Source organism: Lonchura striata, chromosome 2 (assembly GCF_050655825.1).
Source record: "Lonchura striata isolate lonStrDom1 chromosome 2, ASM5065582v1, whole genome shotgun sequence".
Taxonomy (NCBI): domain Eukaryota; kingdom Metazoa; phylum Chordata; class Aves; order Passeriformes; family Estrildidae; genus Lonchura; species Lonchura striata.
In genome coordinates this window covers 131,915,036-131,940,699 of record NC_140704.1, presented here as the reverse complement: position 1 = coordinate 131,940,699, position 25,664 = coordinate 131,915,036, and the positions used below count along the sequence as shown (strand labels likewise).

Below are 25,664 nucleotides of genomic sequence, written 5' to 3'. Positions count from 1 at the left end.
CACCTTATAAATCCTGTAGCATTTTTTATTCCCCACAAGTGCAACAGATCAAGTACAATTTCTTCTGCTTACTTCAGAACATTATTTTGGCACAAATTCTAAAATCCTGTGAATTCTACTACATTTAATTTGATTTCATTTCCCATGAAAGTTGGGGCTTGTTTCTGCCCAGAAGCAGGACTTTGCACTTCTTCTTGAACTTCATGAAGCTCCTGTCAGCTTATTTCCCTGTGGCCTTGTTAAATCCAACCATAATGGGAATATCCCAAAGGACCACAACAGCACAGGTACCATGCCACCAGACAAAATGGCTTTTTCAATTCTTTACTATATAAAATTTCTTCATTAATTTTATTCCTTTCTCAACATCTGCTCCAAGTATTCATCTCAGTATGATTCAGTGGAATTGAGACTTGAGGAATTCACGTTTAAACCTGAAGGAGGCCACAGCTCGTTTTCTTTCCATGGTGGGAGAATGCAGAAAGCATCCAATTTCCACGCTGTGCTCTCAGTACCCAAATCACATTTATTGAAATATGCAACTATTTCAACAAGTTTTCAAAACACTTCACTTAGACGGTTTATAGCCATATGTCACAGCCTGGCTTCCTTCAAGCAGCTTTCTACATAAGCTTGTTTCCTAAAATCAGCCTGAGGTCTGTTTTCCATTTGCAGGTACAGAAAGTGGCACTGGAATTGTAAGAAGGGGGCACTTACTCAGTATTGTGTGTATTGATGGTGCAAAAAAGTTCATGCAGTTCTTCTCCACTCAGAACTCCGTCAGCAAAGTAAGCTTTGAATTCATCAAAGGACAGTTTTCCGTCATCTGAAACAATGAAGACATGGAAATTGACCTAATTTCATTCATGTTATTTCTTGTTTACTCCATGCAGTAGAACAGGAAATTATTAAAAGCCTCTAGGTCTTCAGCTAAAATGTAAAACTATACATTTTAAATGCAAGGGTGATAATCAGCAAACAAAAATGAAATAAGGATTCACCTTTTCCTGTCACTTAGAAGAAATTTGAAAGATTAAATTTTACTTAAGTAATAATTTATCTAAATTGTTTGAGCTTTTGCATGAAGCATAAAGAATATTTTTATAGCCTAAAATTCACAAGTCTTTTCTAGTTAACAGTAAATGAAAGTTCACATGTTTCTTTCTTTCCCTCAGTAATATACTGAATCCCTCATAAGGCACTAAAAAAAACATAGAGGATAAGACTAAGATGTTCTAAGCATCAGACTAATCTAAAGTGTATTGTGACTTAATTTTATAGTGGTGAAGAATCTATTATAAAGGCAGTATCTAATTTCTGTGACTACATGCTGTACTACAGCAGGCAGATTTGAAGAGTAGAGCTGAGAAGTTTAATTCTTCTTTTACTTGCTATTATTTAATAATTTGACTGGAATATATGGCTTCAGATATCTTGAAGAGGTTTCAAAATTGTACAATTAAATGTCTGCTTCAACAAAACCATTTTGAAAGTGTTTAATATGAAAAGAAAGGTGGTAGCTGGATCATCATTACAATCAAAATAAAATGTGAAGATCTTAAAGAGCCAGAAACAAAGATGGCACAAAGCTGCAATGATTACCTAGCTGAGAATCTAAATACATTTGTCATTTGGCTCTGGGTACAGAGAAGGAATATCAAATATTGAGTGTGTTGAGCTGAGTGTTCTCACAGATATGCTCTTACAGATACAATCACTTGCATAATTAAACAACCTCTGCAGATTTATACTTTGCTGGGAAGGCTGATTTGCATGCAAGTTATACACATACACAAGAATACTTGTGAGAATACTCAGTGACTTCTGGCAACTTTCCTGAGATAAACATATGAGTTTACCCATAGAACAGCCTACGGTATGACACAAAATACTAAACAAGTCTGTTTCAGTCCTTCAGGATCATTGGATTTATCTCAATCCAGAAAATCACTGATCCATCAACAGACTGGGTACTTCAACTATTTTCTTTAATTTTTTGACATCCAAGATCAGACATTGCTTTTTAGTTCCTTGCTGCTTATTCTTAATAACATTCTGAATGTTATTGACACTGAGTGACAAATCACTGAGATTGTTTCTGGCAAAACGCAAGGGCTTTTGAACCTGTTTGGTACTTACAGACTTCATACAGTTGCTTTTCCTAAAAAAAACCTCTGATTATCCAGGGCATTTCTCTGATTTTGTATGAGTGTAACTGATTTGCCAGAGCAGCTGAGGAGGGCTTCACTGCCAGTGGCCATCCTTGTGCTTCCTCAGTGCTCAGATGCAGCTCAGATCCAACGCTGAACAAGTGTTCCCTGTGCTGTTAAACTGAAGATGCATTTATCTAGACAGTTGGTTTTTCCCCTCCCCACAGGTGTCAAGAATAGCTTTTATTTTATTTTAAAGCTGTGTCATTTGTCCTCAGCACCACTGCCCTGGGCACACCTCACTACCCTTGGAGTGCCCAGATAAACACTATCTGAGCAGAAACCTCTATTAGAGAGTCTTCATCCTTGCCACTGGCAAAGTGACAGGGGAAGGATGAGTAATGAAATAAACTTCTCTGAAGCTATGCATCCATCAGGGAAATCAACCTTCAGCTGTATTTTCCTTAACAATGTTATTTAAGAAGCTGTTTTGCAAGACTTGCTTGCTTTTGTCTGTCTTCTCTGACATCTTTCAAAAGAAGGGCTTCTTCATAAACAGCCACAGTCACCTGTTCTCCTTTGTCTCTGTCTTGGTTCGACAAGACAGGAGTCTGTGAAAGAGGGCAAAGCCTCCTGTGCAATGGAGAACGGCAAACCCCCCTCCCTCTGAATTACTAGGATCTTTAAATTAAAAGGCTCTCAGGCAAAGATATGGGAGTGGGAGTAACAATTCTTTACTAGGAGAAAACTAGACAACAATTTAAAAAAAGGCAAATGCAATCGGTACAAACAAAACCAGTGAAAGAAAAAAAAAAGTCCAGAACCTGCGGGGTGCTAGTATCAGTTCTACTGGGACAATTTGCTTCCCTTGCAGTGGCTGGTGAATTGTAGCTGCAGTGGTGATCTCTAGAAGGGTATGGTTTTCCTCTGAAGATCTGGTGGCAGTGGGGCCGGCCTTCCTCTGCGCCGGGGTTGCCTCTGAGCTCCGCTGCCGTCGCCTCTGCGCGCGCCGGCTGCTTCGCTGCGAGTGCCGCCGAAGAGAGCTGCTTCCCCCGGGAATCCCGCGAAGAGAGCGATCGAGCTGCCTCTCTCCCCAAAAGCTACCCCTTTAAACCATAATAGAGTGCTTGCTTCCCCCTCTGGGCGGGACCCCCCTCACTTACCAGCCCGGCAGGGAGTCAGTCAATAGTGTATAAACAAACCATTGCCTTTACGGTGCAAACCATTGTCTTTGAGAGAGATAACGAAACCTGTCCGACAGGTTTTGCCTTCGACGGATGGCAAATAGAATACAAGCTTATTTTACAACCCAGGACATTATCCACCCCTTATTCTATTTCCATCTGTACACCATGAAATCTTACACCCAGTTCTCTCTTAAGACCAAGTTTCCCTGTGGTACACAGCGGGTCTCCCCATCTTTCTGCATTACCCACCAAGTGTAACCAGGTCCTTGAGCAAAGACAATCCCACGAATGGGTTGGTCTTTGCCTGAGGTGGGATTAATCTAAACAGTTTTCCCTAAAATACCTTTCATATGTACTACAGGGACCTTATCTCCATCTACTGCGTGTAAGGGTTCTGACTGAGCAGGGCCAGCTCGATTGACAGACCCCCGGGTGTTGACCATCCAGGTTGCTTTTGCCAGGTTAATTTCCCAGTTTCTAAATGTTCCCCCACCAAGTGCCTTCAGGGTAGTCTTAAGGAGTCCGTTGCACCGTTCAACTTTGCCGGCAGCTGGAGCATGATAGGGAATATGATATATCCATTCGATACCATGTTCTCTGGCCCAGGTGTTGATAAGGCTGTTCTTGAAATGGGTGCCGTTGTCAGACTCAATTCTCTCAGGGGTGCCGTGTCTCCACAGGACTTGCTTTTTCAAGCCTAAGATGGTGTTCCGGGCAGTGGCATGAGGTACAGGGAAGGTCTCCAGCCATCCAGTGGTGGCTTCCACCATGGTCAGCACGTAGCGCTTGCCTTGGCGTGTCTGGGGCAGTGTGATATAGTCAATCTGCCAGGCCTCTCCATACTTGTACTTGGACCACCGCCCACCATACCATAGGGGCTTCACTCTCTTGGCCTGTTTGATGGCAGCACACGTCTCACAGTCATGGATAACCTGGGAAACACTGTCCATGGTTAGGTCCACCCCTCGGTCTCGTGCCCACTTGTAGGTGGCATCTCTGCCCTGATGACCTGAGGCATCATGAGCCCATCGAGCCAGGAACAACTCCCCTTTATGGTGCCAATCTAAGTCTATCTTTGACACCTCTATTTTTGCTGCCTGATCTACCTGCTCGTTGTTTCGGTGCTCCTCATTAGCCCGACCTTTGGGGACATGGGCATCTACATGACGGACTTTCACCGTCAGCTTTTCCACCCGAGAGGCAATGTCTTTCCATATATCAGCAGCCCAGATTGGCTTTCCTCTACGTTGCCAGTTGGCCTTCCTCCACCTTCCCAGCCAGCCCCACAGAGCATTGGCTACCATCCATGAATCAGTATAAAGGTAGAGCTTTGGCCACTTCTCCCTTTCAGCAATGTCCAGAGCCAGCTGAACGGCCTTGAGTTCGGCGAGTTGGCTCGATCCACCTTCTCCTTCGGTAGCTTGTGCAACTTGGCGTGTGGGGCTCCATACGGCTGCTTTCCACTTCCGGTTCATCCCTACAATGCGACAGGAACCATCAGTGAAAAGAGCGTAGCAGGTCTCTTCTGCTGGTAGTTGGTTGTATGGTGGAGCCTCTTCAGCCCTTGTCACTTGTACCTGCTCCTCATCATCAGTGAGACCAAAGTTTTCACCTTCTGGCCAGTTCGTAATTATCTCCAAAATCCCAGGGCGATTCAGGTTTCCAATACGGGCGCGTTGAGTGATGAGGGCAATCCATTTGCTCCATGTGGCGTCAGTGGCATGGTGGGTAGAGGGAACCTTTCCTTTAAACATCCACCCCAGCACCGGTAGTCGGGGTGCCAGGAGGAGTTGTGTTTCTGTGCCAATTACCTCCGAGGCGGCTTGAACTCCTTCAAAGGCAGCCAAGATTTCCTTCTCTGTGGGAGTGTAGTTGGCTTCAGACCCTCTGTAACTTCGGCTCCAGAATCCCAGTGGTCGGCCTCGAGTCTCCCCAGGCACTTTCTGCCAAAGGCTCCAAGACAACCCATGGTTCCCGGCTGCAGAGTAGAGCACATTCTTGACCTCTGGTCTCGTTCTGACTGGGCCAAGGGCTACAGCATGAGCGATTTCCTGCTTGATCTGGGTGAAGGCTTGTTGCTGCTCAGGGCCCCAGTGGAAATCATTCTTCTTTCGGGTAACCAGATAAAGAGGGCTCACAATCTGGCTATACTCAGGAATGTGCATTCTCCAGAAACCTATGGCACCCAGGAAAGCTTGTGTTTCCTTTTTGCTGGTTGGTGGGGACATAGCTGTGATCTTGTTGATGACCTCAGTGGGAATCTGGCGCCGTCCATCTTGCCATTTCACTCCCAGGAACTGGATCTCTCGGGCAGGTCCCTTGACTTTGCTCTTCTTGATGGCAAAGCCAGCTTCTAGTAGTATCTGGATGATCCTCTCACCTTTCTCAAACACTTCTGCCGCTGTGCTCCCCCACACAATGATGTCATCAATGTATTGCAGGTGTTCTGGAGCCTCACCCTTTTCCAGTGCAGCCTGGATCAGTCCATGGCAGATGGTGGGGCTGTGTTTCCACCCCTGGGGCAGTCGGTTCCAGGTGTACTGCACGCCCCTCCAGGTGAAAGCAAACTGAGGCCTGCATTCTGCTGCCAGAGGAATGGAGAAAAACGCATTAGCAATATCAATGGTGGCATACCACTTTGCTGCCTTGGACTCCAGCTCGTACTGGAGTTCCAGCATGTCCGGCACAGCAGCGCTCAGCGGTGGAGTCACTTCATTTAAGCCACGATAGTCCACAGTCAATCTCCATTCTTTGTCAGATTTGCGCACAGGCCAGATGGGGCTGTTGAAGGGTGAGTGGGTTTTGCTGACCACCCCTTGGCTCTCCAGCTCCCGAATCATTTTGTGGATGGGGATCACGGCATCTCGATCCGTCCGATACTGCCGGCGGTGCACTGTCGAGGTCGCAATTGGCACGCGTTGTTCTTCCACCCTTAGGAGTCCTACTGCAGAGGGGTTTTCTGACAGTCCAGGCAAGGTGTTCAATTGCTTAATGTCTTCTGCCTCTACAGCGGCTATTCCAAAAGCCTACCTGAGTCCCTTTGGGTCTTTGTAATATCCGTTCCGGAGGAAGTCTATGCCTAGGATACACGGAGCATCTGGGCCAGTCACTATAGGGTGTTTCTTCCACTCCTTCCCAGTCAGGCTCACCTCAGCTTCCACCAGAGTCAATTGTTGTGATCCCCCTGTCACACCAGCAATGGAAACAGGCTCTGCCCCCACATGTCCCGATGGTATCAGAGTACACTGTGCACCAGTATCAACTAAAGCATCATATTTTTGTGGCTCTGATGTGCCAGGCCATCGGATCCACACTGTCCAGAAGATCCGGTTTTCCCGTGCCTCTCCCTGGCTAGAGACAGGGCCCCTCTAACACTGGTTATCATTCCTTCCCTGGGCATACATACTAGAGGTCCCTTCAAGGGGGTCTGACAGATCGTACCCACAAGCTTGGTCACGGGAGGTTGAGGCTACCTTCACTTTGGTGGAACTCCCCCGGTTAGAGTTTCCCTCCTTGAGTTGACGGACCCGTGCTGCCAGGACAGAAGTGGGTTTCCCATCCCACCTCCCCATGTCTTCCCCATGGTCACGCAGGAAGAACCACAGATTAGCCCTTGGGGTGTACCCTCTCTCTCTAGCTGGGGATTGTTGGGTGCTGATTCTGGGGCCTGTGACTCTCACGGGTGCTGTATTAACCTTCCTTATCTCCTCCCTCATCTCCTCTTTAAACTCCTTAATCACAGCTGAGATATGAGCCTGCATTGGGCCATTAATCATACTCTCATAATTCCTAAGTTTGTTGGCAACAGAACCTATTGTCTCCCGGTGGGTGTCAGCATTGATCGTTGCAATGAAGGTGGCGTATTGAGATGGCCCAAGATTTGCCAGACTCCACAGCATTTGTCCCGTACACCTGACCTTGTCAGGATCATTATTGTGTCGTCCATCCCTCCCAAAGAGTACCTCCAATACTGCCACTTCTCTCAGCTGTTGGATCCCTTCCTCGAGGGTCTTCCAGCGCATTCTATGATGGTGCTCTTGCATTCTCTCTCTGTGGATAAACCTCTCCCTGACACTCATTAAGAGCCGCTCCCAGAGAGAAAGGGACCCTGGTTCCCTTACAAAAACCTGATTTATACCTGAGTCCTGGGTTAAGGGTCCCAAGTTCCTTGCCTCACCACCGTCCAGCTGCACGCCTGTACCCATAAGATCCCAAACCCGGAGTAGCCAGGTAGCATAAGCCTCACGCCCTCGTCGCACAATGTCTTTATGCAGATTGCGAAGACTTTCGTACGTCAGGGACTCGGTGATGATAGCAATCTCTGGCTCCCCTGTGGGTTGTGAGGTTCCTCCATTCCTGTCCCTATCTGCAGGGTGCTCTGCTTTCACCTTAGACTTCCTTGTTTCTACCGGGGCCACTGCTGCTGACCGTGACTGCCCTTGTGGTTCAGCTGGAACCTGGACAGTTGTAACATCTGTGAGTTCCACAGCTGTACTATTAGACTGTCCCTCCTCAAGGCAAAGGGCCGGTTTCTCACCAGCTGGGGAAATGCACTCCTTCAGCATCTCTCGTATCTCCTTAACCAGAACCCTCACCCAATCTGGGCGGTTCATTTCTGAGGTGGGCTGTGGGGCAGGGTCAGGCTCTGGAGCAGCAGCATCTCGAGTCTGTGGTGTAGGTGTGAGGGTAGTTATCCAGGTTAACCTTCCCTTATCTCTGAATGCTAAATATAACAGAACTATCAGCAACACCACCCATTGTATGGTATCATTAGCACTTATAAAGGATCTTAACCCTTTGAGAATTGGTGGAGCAGACCCAAAAAGATGGTTAAAAGGTTGAGAGAAAGTTTGCCCAGGTGCTATTTCCTCGCAGTAGGTACCGTTATTAAAGTAACCCCAAAAACATACAGTTAACGTGTGATAGCTATGAATCCATGTACCTGCCTTCCAGAGGAAATTAAAGATCCATGAATTCCTCACCCAATTAACCCAGAAGCCAAACTTGATAACAGACACCGTAGCCTTAGTTATAGGACCCATTTTTAGATAAGGGTCTGCAAATGGGAAAAGTATAGCTACGATCACGTGCCACCCAAACCAAGGTAAACTAGACCACATGGTGATGCTGAAGATGTTTTTACACACAACAAAACCAAATTACTTAAGAACTGTTAATCCTTTTTCCCTCTCAATGCCCTCGGGCCTCACGTTGATGCGCCAAATTCTGTCTTGGTTCGACAAGACAGGAGTCTGTGAAAGAGGGCAAAGCCTCCTGTGCAATGGAGAACGGCAAACCCCCCTCCCTCTGAATTACTAGGATCTTTAAATTAAAAGGCTCTCAGGCAAAGATATGGGAGTGGGAGTAACAATTCTTTACTAGGAGAAAACTAGACAACAATTTAAAAAAAGGCAAATGCAATCGGTACAAACAAAACCAGTGAAAGAAAAAAAAAAGTCCAGAACCTGCGGGGTGCTAGTATCAGTTCTACTGGGACAATTTGCTTCCCTTGCAGTGGCTGGTGAATTGTAGCTGCAGTGGTGATCTCTAGAAGGGTATGGTTTTCCTCTGAAGATCTGGTGGCAGTGGGGCCGGCCTTCCTCTGCGCCGGGGTTGCCTCTGAGCTCCGCTGCCGTCGCCTCTGCGCGCGCCGGCTGCTTCGCTGCGAGTGCCGCCGAAGAGAGCTGCTTCCCCCGGGAATCCCGCGAAGAGAGCGATCGAGCTGCCTCTCTCCCCAAAAGCTACCCCTTTAAACCATAATAGAGTGCTTGCTTCCCCCTCTGGGCGGGACCCCCCTCACTTACCAGCCCGGCAGGGAGTCAGTCAATAGTGTATAAACAAACCATTGCCTTTACGGTGCAAACCATTGTCTTTGAGAGAGATAACGAAACCTGTCCGACAGGTTTTGCCTTCGACGGATGGCAAATAGAATACAAGCTTATTTTACAACCCAGGACAGTCTCCCAACTGGCAGACAAGTAAATAAAATGAAAATATAAACAATAAAATGAATCCCCCACGTTGCACTTGCAAATTTATAAACAGATTCACACAGTGGTTTACTCCAGATTACAGGCCTTCCTCCAGGTTACAATTGCATTCTCACACTTATTTTAGTAAAATTCACCTGTCTATTAAATAGATGGTTTTCTGTGTAAAACCCAAGGGCTATCCCCCAACCAATCTGCTGCAGAAATGCTAATATACTCTCCAGGATATTCTTTGCATAGCTGATGCCTTCAGTAGAGAGCGGCATATCTGACAGAGGAAAGTCACACACAGTCTCTGAGTTGAAAGGTGATTTCAGTCAAAAGGTATTGAGTGAATAATGGACAAGGGCACAGATGTATTTGGAGCCTGTGTGCACAAAATAATGGCAAATGGTGAGGCCACAGCTCGTGAAGGAAGTTACAGTGATGTAGAGAAGAGGGACATCTCACAGAGATGCCAGCAAATGCTAGAGGACAGCTAAACCACTTCCATTATTTTGGGCACCCTGTTTGGATTGTGAGCCTTTCTAAGCAGTTTAAAAAACAGTCTTTTCATAGCAGGAGCCACATCAGATGGAGCTCATACAGCTGAACAGCAGCCCGAGGGCTTATGGCACTTGGAAGAGCCACATTGGCAATCAGATGGGAAAACCACTCTTGGCTAAAGCTCATCCTGGGGTTCACCATAGGAGCATGTGATTTGGATAATTGAGCCCTCAGAGCTGTCTTAGCCCAATCAGATAGTGCCAAACCTGCCTGCAGGCTGGCAACATGCACACTACCAGGGCAGCGAGGTTGTTTATAAGCACAGATCTATAAGAACAGATCTATAAGAACAGATCTCTGCCCCTGTAGGCCAACAATTAGCAAAGGAAGAAGAGAAAATGATAAGTGATATTAATAAATGGAAAAACTCACAGTGGCAGAAAGTATTTACTCACCAGGAAGGTACATCAGGGACTCAGAAATGACAGTGCTCAAAGTCACTTCTGCCATGGGAAAGCCAAGGGCCAAAACACAGACCCATTCAGGCCCTCACAATTCTCAATGGGAGCCCAGTTTCTCTTGTGGGTGTTGTGACAGCCCTTTATGGATTTTTGAATCCATCTGCCTTTTTAGAACTTAAAGCCTTCAAGTGTTTCATGTGAGCCACAGCTGCCTGCATGGCTGAAGCAACACTATGGGAAGGCAGTGTGAACATGGGTCCTCCTCCCAGCTCACCTGCTCCTGGGGACCTGCTGTGGGACTTGTCCTGTGGAAGGAACTGGCAGTCCACACTTGCTGTAAAAGGTTTGGATCAGATTACTTGAGTTCTATAAGACATTGCCCTGTATACAGAGAAAACAAGGTATTGGGGGGCGGGGGGCACATCACAATAAACATAGATGGACTGAACCAGGTGCAAAAAGATGAAACCCAGGTGGTTTATTGACATAAGGCACATAGGCTGGAATCAGGCCAAGAAAGATCTGCCAAAATAACAAATTTCAGTGTGCCAAGGCGAGCATACTAATAATATCCACTAGGTCCCAGTCATAAGGGGCTTTCATCAGAAGAAGCACAGACATAGACAAAGATTTAAAGAGTCCGGGCAAATGCACTAAGCTTTTATTGACTCTGATCTGTATTGCATGTTGATAAAATCAGAAATAAGGATTTTGAGGCATTATTCTATCTGTTATGCTGGAAAAGCTTCACACAAGTAACCAAGTGATTCCAAGGCTACCAGGTCAAGGGTTTAGGTTATTTCTATAGAATTGTTTTTGGGGATCCGTAGCAGAGTCCAGCCATGCAGCACTTGAAGGACCCAGGGAGGTGGGATGGGGAATCCCACACCAAGCTGAGCCTGGGCTCTGGAACAGGACACAGGGTGATATCTGCAGTGGATCCAGATGGTCAGGAAGCAAACAGTAATGTGGTGAGAGTTCATGGGATGTACTGCAAGGGTTTTGCCTTATTAATTAATTCACTGAGTAACTCGAGACCTTAAATCAGGGATGCTACAGTTCAGAGAATTTCTGTCCTCTGGCTTCTGTTTAGAAAATGTGCTCTGCAAAGTCATTCAGTAAATCTGGAGCTAAAACATGGCCACTTTGGGCCACTCAGACCTGGCTCTTCAGGGTATCATGGTGCACTGAGCTTTCCCAAGAGATTCCTGTACATTGCTTCTTTTCTCCAGGGAGGCCATACAAGAGCTGGGTCACCCTGTCATGCTGTGACCCCTCTGGCCAGTCTATATGGAGGGGAGAGCCTGTGCACTGATGCAGCTGCCACTGAGCAGAGCTTCTGGGGCAATCTCTGGGCTAGCTGAAGACCTCATGAAATGACAGGTTGTTATAGCCACAGGTTAGGAGATAGTAGCCTAGATAAAAAAAATCCTGAAATCAGGGACTTGGCATTCCTTGCTTTGGTATAACTCTAACATTTTTCTTGGAAAAAAAGTTTAACCCACTAAGTGTCAATCCTGAAAGCCTCCAGGCCAATTCTGACAGTTCACTTTAGGAAAGATTCCGAAGATCCCTTTCCCAAGGTGCTTTCTCTGCCTCTCAGAGGCATAGTCCCTAAATCCTCAGGCACACTATAAACTAGCACTCTGGTAAACAAGCTAGAGCCACTGAGAAGTCCCAGTCTGAGACCTGCTCCAGTGAGGCAGCTTTCATCCTGCCAGAGCTCACCTACATGAGCTGACACAGGTGGTAGAAGACTCAGCTGAAAAGTCAATGTTTATTCTGAAATAGCACTGTCAATAAATAATTAATAGGAAAACACCTATTCTGATCTCTGCAAAACTGACTCTGCAGTAGGCATTGCAAGATTTCCTCCTGATGATCATACAGGAGCACTTCAGAGGCATTTTAGTTATTTTCTGGAAATTTTATTGGTCACTCAAAAGCCTACGATCTGTGAATCAATCCCTTTGGTCACTGACACCAGTGAAATGGACAGGGTGCTACTGCTGCCCTTGCCTTATTTTAAGTAATCCTTTATTTATGAATTTTTATTAGGCCAGTGTTAGCATGGTTTTAGAGCTGGGCTGAAATCTCCAGATTATTGTAATCAATATGCTGCATATATAATCACAGTATTTTATACAGTTTCAGAATTCTACATTTAAAAGCCCGGTGTGCCTCCTCTGTATCATGAACATCAGGGGTACTGAATATGACAGAATTCAAAGATTAGTCTCATCTGACCATTTTTCATTTTATAGATCCTAGTTCAAATACATTAAAAAAAAGCTTCTTTGAAATGTCAGAGAAAAAAACATAAACCAGACACAAATGCAGTGATTCTGACATTAATAAGATTCTGTTGCAAGTCTGCTGGTTGTTTGATATTCAGGTTTGTCAGTCTATGGCGCTTTAGTCTTCTTTTGTTTAGTCAGTTTTTAAAATTTTCCCTCATTTGTTTGCAGTCATTCCTGACTGCCTGAAGCATACTGTTTACAGTGTTCCTTATGGTTCAGGCTTTTAGGGTTTTTACAGAAATGTCTGCTTCTATAGCAGATATTACCAATGTTGTTTTCAAATATCTTCCCCTTCGGAGCTTTAAGAATGTTTGAGGTATAGTTTTACTCAGTGTTTTTTCTTAACTGTTGACTTGTGTTTACAAATCAATGAAAACATCTATGTACAAACCATCTTTTCCAAACCTGTCATATTAGGGTTGCCCCCCTTAGGGCTTAGAGGCATCCAAGAGCTTGGGGACAGGATGCTGTTAAGTTTGGAACAGGGCCATAATCAAATACCAATTTGAATTTTGTGGAGGAGAGAGACAGTTGAGAGCTACTCTTCCTGGGGGACAGGGCTAGGAGTCACTCGCTCCAGGTTTGACTGGATGGACACTGAAAAGTGACAAGGGGAGTCTCAAACACGAGAGTATGCTATGTTTCCAGAGCAGGAGAGGAGATCCAGAGCTGGAGACGGTAAAAGGCAAAGGCAGTGGTCGTCTTCCCCAGAGGGATGGGAAGAGAAATGACCACCACGATGCCAGCAAAGGCAGGACACTTTTCTCTGGTTATTTTGTGGTGCTCCTTGCCTTTGGTCTGTGTTCAACCATCAGTGGTGAGGCACCTTCCCCTTGTTACTCTTGCAATATCAGGGTTGCATTATCAGTAAATTATTATATATTTTTTTCCATCTATTTTGACAGTCACACTATTTGTGATTGGACTTCTGCAATATAGCCTGTATTTGAAATTCCATTCCTGTGCTAAGAAGGGGGAATTCTGGCAGGAGGCAATTCTAATTGGGCACATGTCACAGCTGCATAGTCAGAAGAGGCCCCTGGGTGACATTCACTGACAACTGATATCATTTCACTTGTCTGTAGATCACTGCAAGGCTAATGGGGTGCCCCATGTGCCTCCTGGCATATCAGGAGATTAGAGAGACACCTCATGCAGACAAGAACATGCAGGTGCTGCATTCACACGTGTGTGAGGAAACCACTGCTTCCTGCAATATGAGGGAAGCAAATTTTTTTTTTTTTTATTAGAAAAGATTGCATTTGGCAGTTCCAATTTCACATTTTTCTTCACTCCCTCCCTTGCAGACTAGAGACAAGATTTTACTTTTTGGGAGGTTTTAATGAATTTGATTTTAAATAGCAAAACAAATTAAAAAAACACAGATTTTCCCTTTTAGCTGGAATTTTTTTCCAAATTAGTTCTGTGTGAAATCCACATGCTTTCCTTTGAGCACATATAAAGTTCTATAAAGTAAACCTGGCCAAAATTTCATTTTGTCATACAGACCTGAAACTTCTCCTTTCAAAAAGGTCAATGTGAAGCATCTCACCTTTATGAAATTGCTTTTTTCCCCTCAGGGTCTTCTGTGGCTTCTGTCAATATGATGAAACATATAGTTTTTAAAAATTCTTCCCTGTGCCTTGTTCTCCCTTTAAAAAAATCATGACCTTTTCATTTATGGGAGATGTATGGATTGGCTTCACAAAAAGCAGAGCTGCACAGCCATGAAAGAAGAACTACAGATAGAGTTTATGAAGCTGATCCTCTCATGGAATCTCTGCATAGCTGATATTTCCACAAATAGGACAGTAACAGAATGATATATGTACCTGGGCTGGCAAAGAAAGAAGCCCTCTGTATGACTTCATTCACATGGCTGTTTGCTAAAGGACTTAACTGAACACAGATGCCATATATTGTAGCATTTTTGAGCACCAGCAGTTCAGTTGAATGTCTTTGCTCTTTTGATATTTCATTTTATACTGACTCTGCAAGAATATTTGTCTTTTCTTGCCATGGAAAGCTTACTTGAAGTCCCACAGTCCACAAATTCATAGTAAAAAATGCTCATACAATACTCCTATTTATCAGCTCGATCCACTTTTTTTGATTTTTTTTTTTTCCTTGCTGTCTAGCAAGAATCTACTAAAGCTTTTGATGATATTTTCTCTGAAGGTATTTTAATCTCACAAAGTGAATGAATACAGCAGAGAAGGTTCTATTAAAAGTATATGGGAGAATTTAACAGGGCTGTGTCATGGACAGTAATATAGTATTTGTGACTGAAAGACAACAGTTGATTTCCTGTAGCACAGAAAGGTGACACTGAAAGTGTAAGTAGACCGATCATTAACCAAAACTAGTAATTTATGGTAACAACAGTGTAAATATTTTCAGTGAGTGGCCACATATTCAATAACCTTCTTGAAAATAAACTTAACTTTACAATATTGAAACAAATCTCCTTATCAATGTGGCACAAGCCTGTGAGTTGCTAGATTAGCAAAGGGCAAGTCCCATGAGCAAACACAATTAAGGTCTAAAAGCTGAAATAATTTCACGTTCATGGACTTAAATTAATAGAACTGAAGTGACTGAACTTAGCCACTTTTCTGTCAATAATATGTTGTAAAGAAAGTGTATACAGGTAGGAATACCAGTGACCAAAGTCTCTGGGGCTGATATGGTCGTATTTAAATTATTTCCTATGGAGGCTAGAGAAATCAGATGAGCAGATGAGGTTTGTTTGAAATAATTTGGGGAAAGGTTGGGGAAGTTGAAGTGTGCATGTTAGAGAAAACATCTAGATAAAGAGTCCTTTAATACAGGCTATGCCATTTTCAGCTGGTATTGTGGAATAACACCAATACAAAAGCTGGTCTGAAGTGGATCAGAGTTGGAGTAGAGTTGATCTCAAGATTTGTAGGTCTCACCAAGGTCAGGGGATACTTTGAAGATGTTTGGGTGGGAGTTTGCTTTTTACTAGGGTTTGCCTTGGAACTAAGAAATGCTCTGTGCTGCGCAAATTTAGACAAAAAAACTTTACAGCTGCACCTTGCAAGATGCTGAGCCCTTAGTGACAGTCTAGCACAGCACCTCTCAGGGGTTGCATGGCCAGATGCACATCAGGGCATCTCCCTGGGCTCATCCTCAAAGGGTTGAGGGGCTCAGGATTCTCTGCACATTGACCTTGGGCACCTCAAACTCATCAGGGTCTAAAGGGATGGGATGAACCTGCATGGTTAGTGAAAAAAACAAAAAAACATTTAGAGGGTGAGAAACACTAGTGGAAAGCACCACCCTCCCCATGTCCCAATAAAACCAATAAAAATTTGAAGCCATTTATTTAGGAAAGTGACTGTTTAGACTGTTTTCACTTATTTAGAAAGGTGACAGAACCTCTTCTAGCCACCCCCAAACACTAACCTGCTCACACATGAAGCCATTAGAAGCAAAGGAGGAAGGGGAAAAGGGAAGAAAAAAGGATAAGGGAAAGGGGAAGGGGATGGGAAAGGGAAAGGGGTAAGATTCACAGTCTCACTGGACTTCATCCCCTTCTACCGAGGGAGGCGATAACAGCAAAAAGGAAAAGGGAAAGGAAAAAAAGGAAAAAAGAAAAGAAAAAAAAAGAAAAAAGGAAAGGAAAGGAAAGGAAAGGAAAGGAAAGGAAAGGAAAGGAAAGGAAAGGAAAGGAAAGGAAAGGAAAGGAAAGGAAAGGAAAGGAAAGGAAAGGAAAGGAAAGGAAAGGAAAGGAAAGGAAAGGAAAGGAAAGGAAAGGAAAGGAAAGGAAAGGAAAGGAAAGGAAAGGAAAGGAAAGGAAAGGAAAGGAAAGGAAAGGAAAGGAAAGGAAAGGAAAGGAAAGGAAAGGAAAGGAAAGGAAAGGAAAGGAAAGGAAAGGAAAGGAAAGGAAGAGAAGAGAAGAGAAGAAAAGAAAAGAAAAGAAAAGAAAAGAAAAGAAAAGAAAAGAAAAGAAAAGAAAAGAAAAGAAAAGAAAAGAAAAGAAAAGAAAAGAAAAGAAAAGAAAAGAAAAGAAAAGAAAAGAAAAGAAAAGAAAAGAAAAGAAAAGAAGGGGGGAGGGGGCAAGTATGAGGAGAAAAAGAAGACAAGAGAAAAAGTCAAGACAACCAAGCAGGTGTCCGTCCCCAGACACCCGCAGGTGCCCTGTGCGAGGGATGGGCTCCATGTCGCGTACTCACATCGCGGAAGATGCGCAGCCCCGCTCCCCGCTCCGCCGCCATCCGCCCGCCCCAGCCGCCGCCGCTCCGCAGCGCCTGCCCGGGTTCTCGCGGTCTGTTTGCGCCGCCGGTTGGGCTGCCTGCCCCTTCGGCACAGTCACTTTGGGAGGTGTTCCTCAGGAAAGCCGCAGGAGCCCATTCCGAAGGTGAAGTCCGGCAGCGCAGGGGGCTGATGGAGCGGCTCTGCGCTTCCACGCTGCGGTGCGGGCACCGCCAACAGCTGCGCTCTGCAGAAGCGCTCGGGCTTGTTAACAAGATGATGCTTGAATATAATATATACCTCAAAGTGGCCTGGCCAAAAATCAGGGGCTGCAGGGGCGCGGAGCGCTGGTGGTCCTGCAAAGAAGCAAGCGGGGAGCTGTGGGATGGGGCAGGAGGGGCGCGGCGGGGTGAGGGCAGCAGAGAAGAGGGTCCCGGGGAGGGAGAAGGAAAGCAGCTCTGACGGGAGCTCCCTCCCGGCTATTTCAGACCCGTGCCAAGAAGTTACAGCATGGACCTGTGTACCGGGCTGTGACTCTGTGCTCCCATCACAAACCACGAGCAGATGGCATTGCAATTATACATCATATGTCACAACAGTGTTATAGATTATATACTACAGTTAGTGGTTACTATCTATGATACTATGCTTCTTAACAAATATTAAAGGGAAGGGGTTTTTTTTAAAACACCTTCATGGATTAAAAGCCTCAGTCATGGTGTGACTTGAAAGTTTCTGCTTCTCTCACCTCCCTTTCCACATTTCAGAGGAAAACCTGAGAGATGGGAGAGAGAACTGTCCAATTGGAAAGACAAGGCATTTCACAGGGTGAGCCATTTTTATCTCAATTCATCAAGATGGCTTGAAAAAGAGATGGAAAGATCATCTCAGGCTATTTTTGCTTTTTAATAATACTGAAAGGCTGTTATTTAATTTGATTTTTATGATGGAAGTATGGGAATATATTTTTTTACAGAGAGGAAAGAAGAATAAATTCCAAAGGTTGTCTCAAGAGCAAGAATGGTGAGTGGAAAAAAGAACAAGTTTCTTTAAATTATAGAGGGGCTTGGTTTTGTTAACTTTTATAGCAACAGCAATAATAATTTACATATTGAACTTTTTTGACTAGTTTATACCCTGGTATAAAAAGATCTTTGATGAAGACCCAGTATCTTTCCTTTTTGATTAGCCTTAATATTCACCAAGAATATTTTGTTTGTCTAGAGAAATCTTCCTTCAAAATCATAAGAAAAGATATTGTGCCATCTTGATATTTTTAGGGTAAAAATTAAAACATAAGAATAAAAAATGTCACATAGAACTTTTATTATATGAGAAACTTGTGAGTAGGGTGTATGTGAAACTCACTGATGATAGTTTTTGTATCACTTTAAAATTACTTGAAGCAATATCTCAATTTTAATGCCACAAGGAGTACCAGAGCTCTGAATTTTAGTCAGTTCCATATTCATTCAATGTCTCCCTCTGTCTCTGAGCAAGAAGACACAGGGAGAGAATGCAGCCGTGTGGTGCCCTGTGATGTGGGAGTACAGGTACTGCCTTACTGGGAGGATGATGTCTTTGTGACCTGCCCAGGTGAGGTTAGCAAAGGTCAGCACTCAGTGACTTGCTTCCCTCTGCAGCCACAGACCTGTGCTGCTCACCATCTATTACAAGAAATAAAAGTTGTTTCATGCATGTCCATGGATAAAACTTAAAAGAGACTGTTTTTTTCTTGCTGTGTGTCAAATCATTAAACCTTTATTTAGAAACCAGCTACTTTACCAACATCTTCGCTCATGTGAAAAGAAGTGCTCAGGCAGTGTGTAATGATTTTGACCTTTAATTTGGGAAAAACAAAAAAATTAAAGCTGGCAGCACCTTCCACTTACTGTGCAGTGGACTATGATGTGCAACAGCCATTGATGCTGAGATAGAAAAACAGCAAAACTTTCTTTTTACAGAGGAAATGCAAGCTGTCCAAGTGTCTAATCAAGTTACTAAACCACTCCATGATTCCACACTCTGTGTGTGTGACTTCTAACTGACAGGAAAAACACTATGTAATACTTATGTCAAAATGTAACCTTTCCAGAATTACAGTACTATTTGCACTTGGCTAAGGGATTGGATCTGCTTTATAGTCTTTTTTCTTCGCTGCAGGAGCTGACTGGTATGTGTCCAAAGGCTGAGTCAGTATTCTACAGGGTCCCCCTTAAGCTTTCAAAACCTGTTGTTTTGTCATGGTTTGACCATCTGGTCTGGTGCTCTGTAGGCCAACACCAAACCAGCCTCTGGTTTGGGTACTCAAATGCCGCCCCTGTAGTTGCTCCCTCATAACTTTTCTTGGTCATAAAGTAAAAACAGAGAAAATTCAGATTTAGTATGTTTTTTTTGCCACAGCTTGCAATATGAACAGAAACAGAGGAAGCAAGAGGCCACCCTTCTTCTTTTCCTTCACTTTGTGTCTCACACATGGACTAATCTGACCCAGTATACTTACAGCTTGGTGTTCCTAGGAATTGCGCTCTGATGATGAAAAATAAGTCCTCCTCTATAACGTGATAACTGTGCCAGTGACAGCAAGGGTAGATGCACAAAATCCCAGAAGGAGTGTTGGTGTGCCTGGAAAACCATTGGGTCAGCTGCCTATACAGGAGTGTGTGGCTAGGTATAGTTCATCAGATTAAAATCACCTCAAGGTTCCCAGCTCTGGGAGTTCACTTTACCTCATTGGGATCCCTCCCGGGATAAGGCCTGGGTGTGGTCCCATGACTTTCCTGCCCTCCTCCTTTCCCTCTGGTCCCATGTCCACTTGGGGGTGGAAAGGAAAACCAGACAAAGGCTGTACTGAAGCCACAGGGCAGTTCAATGGCAAGCCAGTGCACACAACTGAGATGAACACCAGTAGGTGAGCCTGAATGGAATCTGCATGGATTGGAGCTCTTTCCTAAACCACCAGGAGAATAAATATAATGTAAAGGGTTGTGAGAAACTGCTATGTTAGAGGTTAATGACTCAAAACAATGGGCAATTTGTGGAGGCAGCAGGGTGCTTTACTGAGGCCAGGTTTGCACCCCTGGCTGAGGGGAGGAGGCACCCAGCAGCAGCTGTGGCTCATGTTGAGAAAAAGCCTGCTGTGAGACTGGATGGATAAGGCAGATATTTACTTATAAGATCTAAGAAAAAGAACTAAGGAGAAGATCAAAGCATAAAGGTCAGAAGCAAAACAATGTGAAAGCACAGTGAAAAATTTGTACTTTTATTCTTTGTATTTGCAACATTCCCACAAAAAAAAAAAAAAGGTAGATGAAAACTTCTACTGTTAGTCTGCAGCTGAAATGATTTCATAATGTCCTTGTTCTGGCCAGGACAGGGTTAATTTTTTGCAGTAGCTGGGAGGGGGCATGGCTAGGGTACTGTGGTTATTCTGCACTACCTCATGTCCTTGCTGGGGGCAGAGGAAAGGGACGCTTATTCAGGGAGATGGGATTCCTTCCAATGGAGAAAACATAGTGCTTTTTGTTATTGGCTTTTTTTTTCCCCCCATGTGAGTAATTTCTTTTCTTATAACCTCTGTCATTAGTATTGTTGCTGTTACTGCTCATTTTTTATCTTATTTCTTTTTTCCAGTAAATTGTTCTTACCTTAGCCCATGATCTTTGCCTTTTATGCCTCCAACTCTCAGTGCCATTCCAGTGAATCAGGAAGGGGGAGTAAGGGCAAAGGGGAGCAGGTGGCTTTGGAGAGTTTCAGAGGGGACAGTGAACTGGAAGTACTGTGTACTGTTTCTAAACCATGACATATATTTAATCTAAACCCAAAGAACTTAAGTTCACAGTACCTGTCAGGCTCAGGTATAAGCAACTGTCCTGAACAGTCCATACACTCCTGCTCAATTTCCCCTAAGAGGGGGTTATAAGGTTATTTGTACTGCAAAGCTTTAGTTACTAATTGTTTATCAAGCCTGAAGAAGTTTCCCACACAGCTGAAGATGGGAATGAGGTTTTCCCAAAGAGTTAATTTATGCCTTACAAATATTACCCCAGGCATAGCAAGAACAGTCATAGGCATTTCCCAGTTACTTACAGAAGGAAGACTGTCAACCAAATAAAAAAGTTTCAAATCTCATTTAAAAAACACAGGCTTCTGTGAGTCTGCTCACTGTCCAAGTCAGAAAACAGTTTAATGTAGCAAATTTGGAAGGGCCAGTTTTTCATTTGAATGCTAATCAGGAATTCTGATTTACTAAAGAACTGAATAAACAATACAGTTATTACTTTCCTTCTTTGGATATAGATTACATGACAAGATCTAGATATTTCTGGAGCATATCTAGCTAGCTAGCTAGCTAGCTAGCTAGCTAGTTACATATCTATATCTATAGCTATCTATAGCTATAGCTATAGCTATAGATATCTATATATCAGGATTTAGATGACTTTATGTTTATATTTTGATTATTCTGCCATAAGGGACCTCCCAAAATTCCTGACATTTGTAAAAAATATTGACAAACATAGTAGCACATAGATAGAAAGTAAATATTTTTATTGCAGACATTCTAGAAATTTAACCATGGAATATTTGTCTGTTATGCTTGATGCTTAACAGCTGCAAGACTAATGGAAAAACTCACTGATGAATAATATAAATCACATAATTTTTGTTTAAATGTCCATAACAGAGATGTTATTACATTCCTCCTCCCTGCGTAGTTTTTGATACATGTCTGCTTCTCTTTACCTCAAAAAATGTCCTCAGTAGTTAAGGGATAATAAAAGTAAATATCCTGGAGACAGTATACCTATAATGTCCAGTCCCTTGTGACATGCTTTCAGAGCAGTGAATCTGAAACCTATAAATCCATATCACTAACTTTGTGGTATCAACGAGTGCATTCATTGCCTTATGGTTGTGTCATAAAAAGGTTATTTTCAAAAGGTAATCAGTATGTGACATCTGATTAGGGATTGTTCTCAAACTCTTTTGCTATTCAAAAATTGAAAATGGTTGCAAATGGAATTGTCCATAGGATAGACAGGCTTTGTTGGTATTAAAGAATTTTAAGAAAATTAAAATTAAGAAAATAGACCAATCAAAAGCCACTCTATAATGATTGTATCATTTGACTGAAAAGAATCTAAAATCACAAGATTCTGTTAGATCTGAAATAAAGCTGAATACCTTTTTCAAGAGTAATTTTCGCTTTCAGTTATTTCTTTCTAAATATATAAGCAGATTTTTACTGTAAATAAAAGATTTAAGTGTTATTGTTGTTTATTTGCTCAGAGAACACCATATAGAGTTTTTTCACCAAAGCAGGATGTTTTTTGCTCCACTCCAACTCTGAATTGATATTATACTCTATTCTAATTTTTATTTCAAATCTGTTAATGCTGGACTGTCTTATGCAATTCTATATAGCTACTACATCTGTGCCCTCTTGTGGTCTGCACAAAGCTTGTAATGATTTTTACTGTGAGAATTAATCAGAAGTGCAACAGCTTGTCCTCAGCCACAGCCAAGGGGGGATGGCTCATATGGCACCTCCCTAAGCAGTGGTCCAATTGCTCTGCCAAGAAGAGGATGCTTCACAGACAGACAGACACATGCCCAAAACACTGTTTCAGGTCTGCAGGCTACTGGTTGGTGGGCACAGAGAGCAAGGTATGTCAGGATGTCATTGTGGTAATGTCCAGAGATCTTTTCATCTTCAAATTGCATTCATTTCCTACCTAGAGTTTCAATAACTCATAGCAAAAGTATATGCAAGATTTTCTGTAAGATGCTTCATTTTTTTTTCCAACACAGAGGATTTATAACCAACCCTCTGCCATTGCAATTCAGCTTCATCTGTGCATCTGAATGTTGGGTGAAGTTCCTTATTATGGGCTTGCTGCTCTTCTTGCCAGTCTTTTCATTCTTTGCTTTTAGGAGCAGGAGCAAATGGGTCCAAAAAGGGCCAGATAGATATGATTCTAGTTTCACTTGTAACCCCAGAGCTGAGGAATTGCTTGCTCTGATGTAGGACTGGCCTTTTAATCCCATCATTATCATGCTGCTTTGAGAACAGTATCTTCCATTGAGAGATGAAGTGGTTTTACTTAACTGCCATGCAATTTGGTATCCTTTTGGCTTCTGTATGTCCAGCTGCAAACTAGAAATGCCTTTTGACTACTCATGTTCTCCTTTTCCTGCTGCAGGATGGTGGTGCTCCAGGTGGCCCTTCCATATTTTTAGTAGCTGCCATCCTAAAATTGCATACCCTTCTTTTTCCCTTTACTAAGAAACAGTAAATAATACAGTAAATACCTGCTTCCTGGTAGTTATTCTCCCCCCTATTTTCCAGACTAAACATATTCATGGCCAGGTCATTTCCATGTTCTGCTGTGTCAGCTAAAAGTCCTTTTCCTTCCCTGAGATTTGGTCTTGATAGTTTTACAGAGAATAATTGTTTCTTCTTTCAGCTTTGATTCTGCTGAGCTAATTAAGTTAAACTTTTTAATGTTTCTCTCATTAAGAGAAGCTGTCAGTTCTCTCATCATGTCTGCTTCTGTGCACTGGTACTTGTTTGCCTTTCTTTTTCAAAGCAAGGGACAAGGTTTTTATGCCACTTTTCAGAAAGGGCTCAGTAGGAAATGTCTCACCTCTCACTAGAAGTCAGGACATTAATATGTCCTGACCTCTTTGCTAAAATTAGTGCAGAATCACAGAATGGGTCAGGTTGGAAGGGACCACAGTTGGTCACCTGGTCCAACCTCCCTGCTCAAGCAGGGTCATCCCAGAGCACATGGCACAGCTCTGTGTCCAGATGGTTCTTGGGTATCTCCAGTGAGGGAGACTCCACAGCTTCTCTGGGCAGTCTGTTCCAGTGAAAGGTCACCTGCACATTATAGCATTCCTTCTTCATACTCAGGTGGAACTTCCTGTGCATCATTTTCTGCCTGCTAATACTTGTGCCCATGCTTGGCACCAGTGAGAAGAGCCTGGCTCCATCCTCTTGACATCCTCCCTTTAGATACTGATAGACATTGATGAGATCCCCTCTCAGCTGTCTCTTCTCAAGGCTGAACAGGCCCAACTCTTTCAGCCTTTTCTCATAAGTGAGGTTCTCCCATCCCATCATCATCTTTATCCTGTGCTGGACCTGCTCCAGGAGCTCAGATAATACTTTCTAGATACCTTTGTTTCTTTGAAAAGAAATCCCTGGTTCATCATGTCTTCAAATGATCCACTTGCAGTCTGCAACACAAATCTCATTGCAGGTCCAAGGGGCAGGATCTTAACAACATATTTGATGAAGGATCACATTACTTTGACTCCGTGCCCTGAAGTTCCCTAGAACTTCCTGAATGATACTGCAGCCTTCTGCTTTGTCACCACATGCCAATGTGAATTAAAAGTAACAAAGTAGGTATGAAAACTCTCTTTGTGTGTTTATTGTTTGTTTCTGCTCAGCACAAGAACTTGCTTTCTTAATGAGTTCACAGATGACCTGGCAGTGCTCTCAATTGGACTTGAGAAGATTTTGGGGCGTTTGTGCAGCCCTTTCCTTCTGAAAGTGTCCATGCTGAAGGGAAGTGGGAGGCATCCCCTTCCCTGCACTTGCTGGTACTGAAGCCCTCCCTGGAGCAGCTCAGGGGAGGATTTGCCCTGGAGGAAGGAAGGGAACTGCCCTGTAACACTGGCTGCCACTGGCTGAGTAATGCAGCTCAGGGTCCAGAGCAGCACTGCATTCATTTGCTGTGCAGCCCTGGAGCACCTGGTAGGTTGAGCATATCAGGAACATATCAGGTTGAGCGGGGAGTAACAGTGTAAGTGCTATTACACATAACCTCCTTCTGGCATAGTAATTTTCTTTTCAATAGAATCAGCTTGTCATCTGTCTTGTTCCAAACTTCATGCATTTTACCATTTCTCTTGTGAGTTCCTTTACCATTTATCTAGCAGGTATGATCCCAAGTGGCAGCATATTAAATGTTTTCCTGAAGTTCAGATAGATGAGATCTGCATTTCCTATTCAGATCTCTCAGCCCATCAAAAAAGCTTGGTCTGGCATGATCCACCATTGCTAAACACAAGCTGCCTTTGATGTAATTTCCTATTAAGTTCTGTGAGCCAAAATTTTAAGAGATATGCAGTGTTTTTAATCAGTAATCAGAGTTCCCATGAGCCTCATTTTTTATTTTTATTTTTGTTCCCTTCAGAGTTGCTTATATATTCATGAGTAGCAATGCAAGTGTAAATAAGTATACATATCATGTTCCTGAAAAGCAGGAGATGAACAGCTGAGATTGCTGAATTTCATTAATCTACAGATCAGGTGCAGCACAAGCTACAGCCTTTGGAAATGCTTCTCTGGAGAAGTCAGGACAGGAATAGCTAATGCAAAGGGTCCAGAACTAGGGCTCTCCCCTGCCCAGCTGGGTGGCTTAGGCACAGCCACAGGTTGTCCTCTGGCCACAAGGGCAAGTGCTCTGCACACCATGGGCCCTGCTATGGAGTTAGAACAGCACATGGCTCTAAAGGTTTTTATTTTCATTAGCTGACTCTTAACTTTCATGGATCTGTTGTTTTTCTCTTCTCATCTGGTGCAATTTTGCTGTAAAAAGCATACAAAATCCTAAAGATTTTCACCTTTTAGCAAAATGACCCAGGCTGCAGGCACACTCTGGTTTCTCCTTTGAACACAAATCTGCCAGGAGACAAACACTCTTCCTTCATTTTGGTTTTTATTTTTTACACTACAGCCTAATACTATGTAACCGAAAGCTTTAGGTCATTTTCTCCAGTCTCTCTGAATTAAAGTGCTAGAACAGTATATTTTCAGCAAACATGCCTTCTGATGGCTCTAAACCAGAATTAGTTG

General features: G+C 43.5%; 1 protein-coding gene across 1 annotated transcript in view; it reads right to left on the bottom strand.

Moving 5' to 3' along the window:
• The window catches only part of NECAB1 (N-terminal EF-hand calcium binding protein 1), a 51,347-nt gene extending 32,264 nt beyond the window's left edge, over positions 1–19,083 (bottom strand). The window contains 3 exon segments of the mRNA XM_085572324.1: positions 718–826; positions 15,632–15,811; positions 16,774–19,083. Coding sequence (XP_085428450.1) covers positions 718–754 — 37 coding nt within the window. The 5' untranslated portion in view covers positions 755–826; positions 15,632–15,811; positions 16,774–19,083.
• Positions 19,084–25,664: the final 6,581 nt, after the last annotated feature.